Source organism: Cyclopterus lumpus, chromosome 1, assembly GCF_009769545.1.
Source record: "Cyclopterus lumpus isolate fCycLum1 chromosome 1, fCycLum1.pri, whole genome shotgun sequence".
NCBI lineage: Eukaryota > Metazoa > Chordata > Actinopteri > Perciformes > Cyclopteridae > Cyclopterus > Cyclopterus lumpus.
The window spans coordinates 22,903,766-22,910,003 of NC_046966.1; the positions used below are offsets into that span (position 1 = coordinate 22,903,766).

At 42.9% G+C, this 6,238-nt stretch overlaps 1 protein-coding gene across 1 annotated transcript in view; it reads left to right on the forward strand.

Annotated features, from left to right (window-relative positions):
* The first annotated feature begins 947 nt into the window (after nucleotides 1–947).
* Nucleotides 948–6,238, forward strand: part of LOC117748002 (nidogen-1-like) — a 27,973-nt gene continuing 22,682 nt past the window's right edge. Inside the window, exon 1 of the mRNA XM_034557614.1 lies at nucleotides 948–1,272. Coding sequence (XP_034413505.1) covers nucleotides 1,054–1,272 — 219 coding nt within the window. The 5' untranslated portion in view covers nucleotides 948–1,053. The remainder of the gene's footprint in view (nucleotides 1,273–6,238) is intronic.

Sequence of the window (6,238 nt, forward strand, 5' to 3'; positions counted from 1 at the left end):
TGTGGCGTCTCTGTGAGAACCTCGCTTAATAAAGCTTTCAGATAAATATAGTGGAGTAAAAACTACAATATTTACCTCTGATATGTAGTGGAGTATAAAGTGGACTAGAATGGAAATACTGAGTAAAGTAAAGTACAAGTACCTCAAATGTGTTCTTCAGTACATTACTATAGAGTAAAGTTCTACCACTGATCAGTGAGGTGTAAAAGAAACGGATGAAAATGGAGAGAATAAACAAAGAAAAAAAAGAGAGGAAAGAGATGTGCAGAGGACGTAGTTACGCAGTTATACTTATTGTCCACAAGATGGCGACGATGTCTTGAATTAAAGTGCTGAGCTCTGACTCAACCAAAGACAAACCGGAAGTGCCCGGACGTCTCCATAATAAGGTTGCATTGTTTTAATGTAAAATGTGTTTATCATGTGAAAACTACAGTAAAGGGGTTCAATGCGGAAGTATACTGTACAGGCAGGACTGTTGGATAAAGTTTTTTTTAAAACTTATAATAATAATACTTCCGGTCGGACTTTTGTATCAAAAAATTAAATAATTATTAACACGTTACGCAGAGCTCAGAAACTAAAAAACAAAAACACGACGCAATAAAATGCAAAGGAGATAAAAATGAGTACTACTGAGTTTATTTTCATGATATATATATATATATATATATATATATATATATACATATGTGTGTACTTTTACTTGCGTGATAGTATTTATACACCGTAGCGTTGCTATTGTATCAACTAAATTAAAACATAGCGACTCATCAAATAGGACGCTAAAAATAATAACTGTTTTAAGAACATTTCGAGTTTATTTTTTTACATTTGGCGCTTTTACTTTTGAAAAATAAAGTTAACCGGATGTCACGTGGTTGTTAGGTAAACGCCACGCCCCCTCTCCATTGATTCAACCCGCTCTGCTCCTTCCCCTCAGTTCGCCGCTGTGTGCCGCCGTTTCGGCTGTTTGTGTTGCTCCTCCCCGGCTTTTTATTATTATTATTATTACTAATATTAATATTATTATTATCTGTCTGTGGAGCCGCGATGGAGAAGAAGATGTGCACCCGGTACCGGAGCTGGTTGTGGGTCTGGTCCTGCCTGCTGAGCCTGTGCGCTCCGACCGGGGCTCTGGAGCTCGGGGACCTGTTCGAGTTCGGAGAAGAAGCCGGAGACCGGCAGCTGCAGCCCGGCTCGGACTCCACCGCCGAGCTGCCTCTCAACGGTTCTCTGTTCTTCTTCGGGGACACCGTCGACCGAGTTCACGTGAGTCGGGACTCCGTTCAGGGGGAAATGGACCGGATTTCACCGTGAGGTTCATTCATGGGCGTTTAAAAAGATCATTAACTCCAGTATTATTATTTAAAAAAAAAGTTGAATAACTGAGAAATGTTTAGCTGAAAGCTTCCAATAAGTTGCACAATTAATTAAGACAGAAAGTAAATGAAATTCAACTTTAAAATGACTGAAATTCAAATTTGTGTGAACCGAATCTATAAACATGTTTTAACCCAAATTATCTAATTAAATGTTGCAAAAATACAACCTTTTTTTATGTAAAACTGACCAAAACATAAGCACCCGATACTTCTTTATATATATATATATATATATATATATATATATATTCTCCTTTTTAAATGAGCATAATTTTAAAGGCATTTTGGCTCATCTTTATTCACGAAATAGTGATTTTATTTAGTTATTGATTCGTTGACACCTGATGAGTTTTTCCTGTACTTTTCAAATCCTTTGCGGCTCTCAGATTTTCACGTTTGAACAACAATAAAAACTTTCTTCCCGTCTTCTAACTTCCACTTCAGAGCCTCAACTGAGACCATCTTTAGTTTTATACTCTTGAACTGGTGTCCTCCACTTCCACTTCTTTCAGTGTTTCAAATGCTTCAATGGAAACTTTCCCACAGTGATCAGACACTCGATTGATTAGTTTGATAACGGGATTGTCTCCTCACTTCAGTCTTTGAGTCTGTTTGTTTGTTTGTTGACACCTGATAAGGTTTTCTGCCTTTAATCCCCTCATTTTAAAGCTGTTTTCAAAATAAGAGTCTCTGTCGCTATCTCTCTTTCGAAAGTTTGATTTGTTGGGATTGACTGTGGTAACACGTTGAAGTGTTGGTGGTGTGAGTGGACAGGTGGAGAGTGTGTGTGTGTGTGTGTGTGTGTGTGTGTGTGTGTGTGTGTGTGTGGCTGCTGCTGGTGGAGGTTTGTTGTTTGTTTAGTTCTCTCAGAGAGACGGAGGTGTTGGAGTCACTGAATATGTGAACAGAGGCTGGAATGTGAGTAAATTAAAAGCCAACACAGATAAGCCTTTCATCAAGCTGAGACACACACACACACACACACACACACACACACACACACACACACACACACACGCACACGCACACGCACACACTGAATGCATTCCTCAGGTCATGTGACAGATAATCCAGATTGGAGCATCTACACTTTGTGTGAAACATATTTCAAATGTGTTGAACTGTCAATCCAGAAAAATAATTAAGTTCAAATCAAGTTTTTTATATTGTCTTGAGTTGTGAAAGAAGTTTAAAAGATTTAAGTGTAAACTCTTTTTTTCTTTTACCAAATGGGCAACGTGGGCAACTACCCAGGGGGGCCTCCGGGGGCCCCTCTGAAAGATCCAGCTTCATTTTCAGTTGGTCTCGGTACTTTTGATTGAATGCAAAGGACAAAAAAAAAGAAAGATGTTAAAAGAGTAACCTTTTCCCCGCGGCAAAATCTAGTTCAAAACTTTTATTTTGGTGTTTATTGTTTTGTAAATTCCTGGTGGATTTCTGGTGGATTTCTGGTCCTCCGGGTGGGGACTTGGAGGCGGCTCATGCGGTGTCACAGGAGCTCCCCTCGGGGCTTTACGGGGCTCTAAAGTGAGTCGCAGCTCATTGTTTGTCTGGGAAACCAGCGCTTTACTGCTCGTGCTGCCATTTTCAAAATAAAAGCCGTAAAAAAAAGCTGGTGAACAAAGTGGAGCGTTCGGCTGCTACAGTTCCCCTCAGGAGCCGGTGGAGACCAAACACTGAGCTAAAAGATAACGTTGCTCTGTAAGCATAGAAAAAAACAAAAGTACGTACATTTAATTCTAAAAACTAAAGAATTAAGAAACAACTGACAAAGTTAAGAAATAAATGGTAACAAGATGCATGTCCAAAAAATAATGGTGATTTAAGGAAAGTTAAACTAATTAGATGTAGAAAATAAAGAATCTAAATAATTTTGCACGAGCAGCTGAACCACGTCGAGACACGTGTGTGTGTGTGTGTGTGTGTGTGTGTGTGTGTGTGTGTGTGTGTGTGTGTGTGTGTGTGTGTGTGTGTGTGTGTGTGTGTGTGTGTGTGTGTGTGTGTGTGTGTGTGTGTGTGTGTGTGTGTGTGTGTGTGTGTGTGTGTGTGTGTGTGTGTGTGTGTGTGTGTGTGTGTGTGTGTGTGTGTGTGTGTGTGTGTGTGTGTGTGTGTGTGTGTGTGTGTGTGTGTGTGTGTGTGTGTGTTCTCTTCTGTGTTTACGTCACTGCACCATTTGTTTTGCATCCTCCTGTTAAAACAACCAGACCACACAGATTTCCCCCCGGCGTCTCCACAGGAAGTCACTGGAAGACGTTGCGAAGGTCGTCTCCACGTTTCTCGTTATAGTAACGTGGCTTTACCCCACTAGACAGGAAGTACTGTATGGCCAGGTTGGCGTCCTGTTGGTTTTAACCCACTAGACAGGAAGTACTGTAAGGCCGGTTGGCGTCCTGTTGGTTTTACCCCACTAGACAGGAAGTACTGTATTGTCAGGTTGGCGTCCTGTTGGTTTTAACCCACTAGACAGGAAGTACTGTATGGCCAGGTTGGCGTCCTGTTGGTTTTAACCCACTAGACAGGAAGTACTGTAAGGCCGGTTGGCGTCCTGTTGGCTTTACCCCACTAGACAGGAAGTACTGTATTGTCAGGTTGGCGTTGGTGTATAATTCTTTTTTTTTTTTAAGTTTGCAATAGTGTATTTTTCAGAATAAAATGTCTCTGCTGCATTTCCTCTCAGCGTGAAGCTGTTATTGGTCGCTGTGAGTCTACATTCCTTAAAGCACCCGCCCCCTCTTTCAAGTGCCTCCAACTAACCGCCCCGACCCCCCAAATGAGTGACATCCTGTTGCTCCCCAGTAATTATCAGCACTCTATACATTGACGCGCCTCAAGCTTTCTCATACTTTCCAACTGCAGTCGGGTTTGAAAAAAAAAAAAGTCGCAGATGATTGTAAAATAAATCGACATGAATCTGCTCCAGCTGCTGAAGAGGGTTTCTCTTTTTAGTTGTTGTGTATTTTTTGTTTTAGTCCTCAACAGGAAGTGGAGCGTCCTCCGCAGAGTTTACACATCTGGAACGTATAGACGACAGACATCTGTCCCCCAAAACCAGATGGTAGAGCTCAGTGTGTGTGTGTGTGTGTGTGTGTGTGTGTGTGTCCACCCCGCCGCCGTTCTCACACTGATAACGATGATCTCAGGGGTCGGACATGTGTGATGTCAGCGGCGTCCTGGCACGTTTCCATATCGCTGCTGCGGGTCCTCGAACACTGGTCGTATTATTACAAGTGCAAACTGGTCATTAGCTGCTGGAAGATATGTCAAAAAAAAATATGTTCAATGTGTGGACTTTACCGGCTTTTTGAAGAAAAGGTCTTTATGATGTAACATTTCCATGTTATGATGTCTAAAAGAGACGTGACCGTTCACAGGAAACAATGTAGTTAGGAAAATATAATGAAATACTTAGTTAGGTTTAGGCAACACAACTGCAGAGTTAGGTTTAGGAAAAGATTATTATTATTATTATTAGATTAAGACTAACTGAAGACTACGTTACAAAGAAACCTGAAAACATCGGGAAAAACTAGAGTCCGAAACTCAAATATCGATATAAAATAGAGAAAATCAGCAAACTCTCACACCGGAGAAGCGTCTTTCTACACGGAAGCTAAATGTTTGAGATGAAGCTCTCTGAGCCCGTCGCCCTCGTCCTCGTGGGCCTTTTTGGCGTCTTTTCGGAGCCTTTTCGGCATCTTTTCGGGGTCTTTTCAGAGCCCTTTTCAGAGCCTTTTCGGGGTCTTTTCAGAGCCTTTCGGGGTCTTTTCAGAGCCTTTTCGGCATCTTTTTCGGGGTCTTTTCAGAGCCCTTTTCAGAGCCTTTTCGGGGTCTTTTCAGAGCCTTTTCGGCGTCTTTTCAGAGCCTTTTCGGCGTCTTTTCAGAGCCTTTTCGGCATCTTTTTCGGCGTCTTTTCGGGGCCTTTTCGGCGTCTTTTCGGGGTCTTTTCAGAGCCTTTTCGGGGCCTGTCGGTAGCCATTGGCTCGTGTTTGCCGCTCGGGGACAAAAAAGACTTCCTGTGACGAAGTGTCCGCCTCTCCTCCTAAAGTCAGACGACCCGCTGGGCGCCGCCGGGCCTCTTCGCCCGTATGCTGCTGTCATTCATGCGTTTCCGTAGGAGGAAGTCTCCGTGGTGAAAAGCCCCCCCCCCCCCCCCCCCCCCCCCCCCCCCCCCGACAAGAGACGCCGGTACCTAATCCCTGCAGGCTTTACAGAGGCAGCCGAGCAGCACGGCTTTCCTCTCCGGCTCTTATTTCGGCCCCTCTTGCGACCCGCGGCATCGCCACGAAACTCACAGACACCTCTTTCATGTCAACGGAGAGCGCTGAGGCTTTGACCTTTGACCCCCCCCCCCCCTCTCCTGCTTGTAAAGATTCGTTATGTTACCTGCATCTCCCTTCGGCTCAGGTGGAGTCATTTCCTCCCGTTTAAAGCGTTGGATTATATGTTTTATAAAACTGTTTCTTAACTACTAAATGTTTGTGTTGCCATGGAGATGAAGTCGGGCACAATCAGGAAGTGAACAGATTTAACGTGTGATCTTTAGCGTTGGCCACTTGTTACCGAAATGCATCTTGGGAGTTCAGGGGTTGTTTTCTTTCTTTCTTCTTTTTTTGTTCACTCCCCCCCCCAAAAAAAGTGCTCCACGATGTTCTCAACGATAAAGAGCTTTTAGCGTGACGCTTATCGTCCAATATCACCATCCTGGTCTGCTGATGGGGGACGGAAGATCTGCAGGAAACATCTTGTGATGTCTAGAAGTGGGCCGCCACTTTGTAGTGGTGTGTGTGTGTGTGTATATATATATATATATATATATATATATATATATATATATATATATATATATATATATA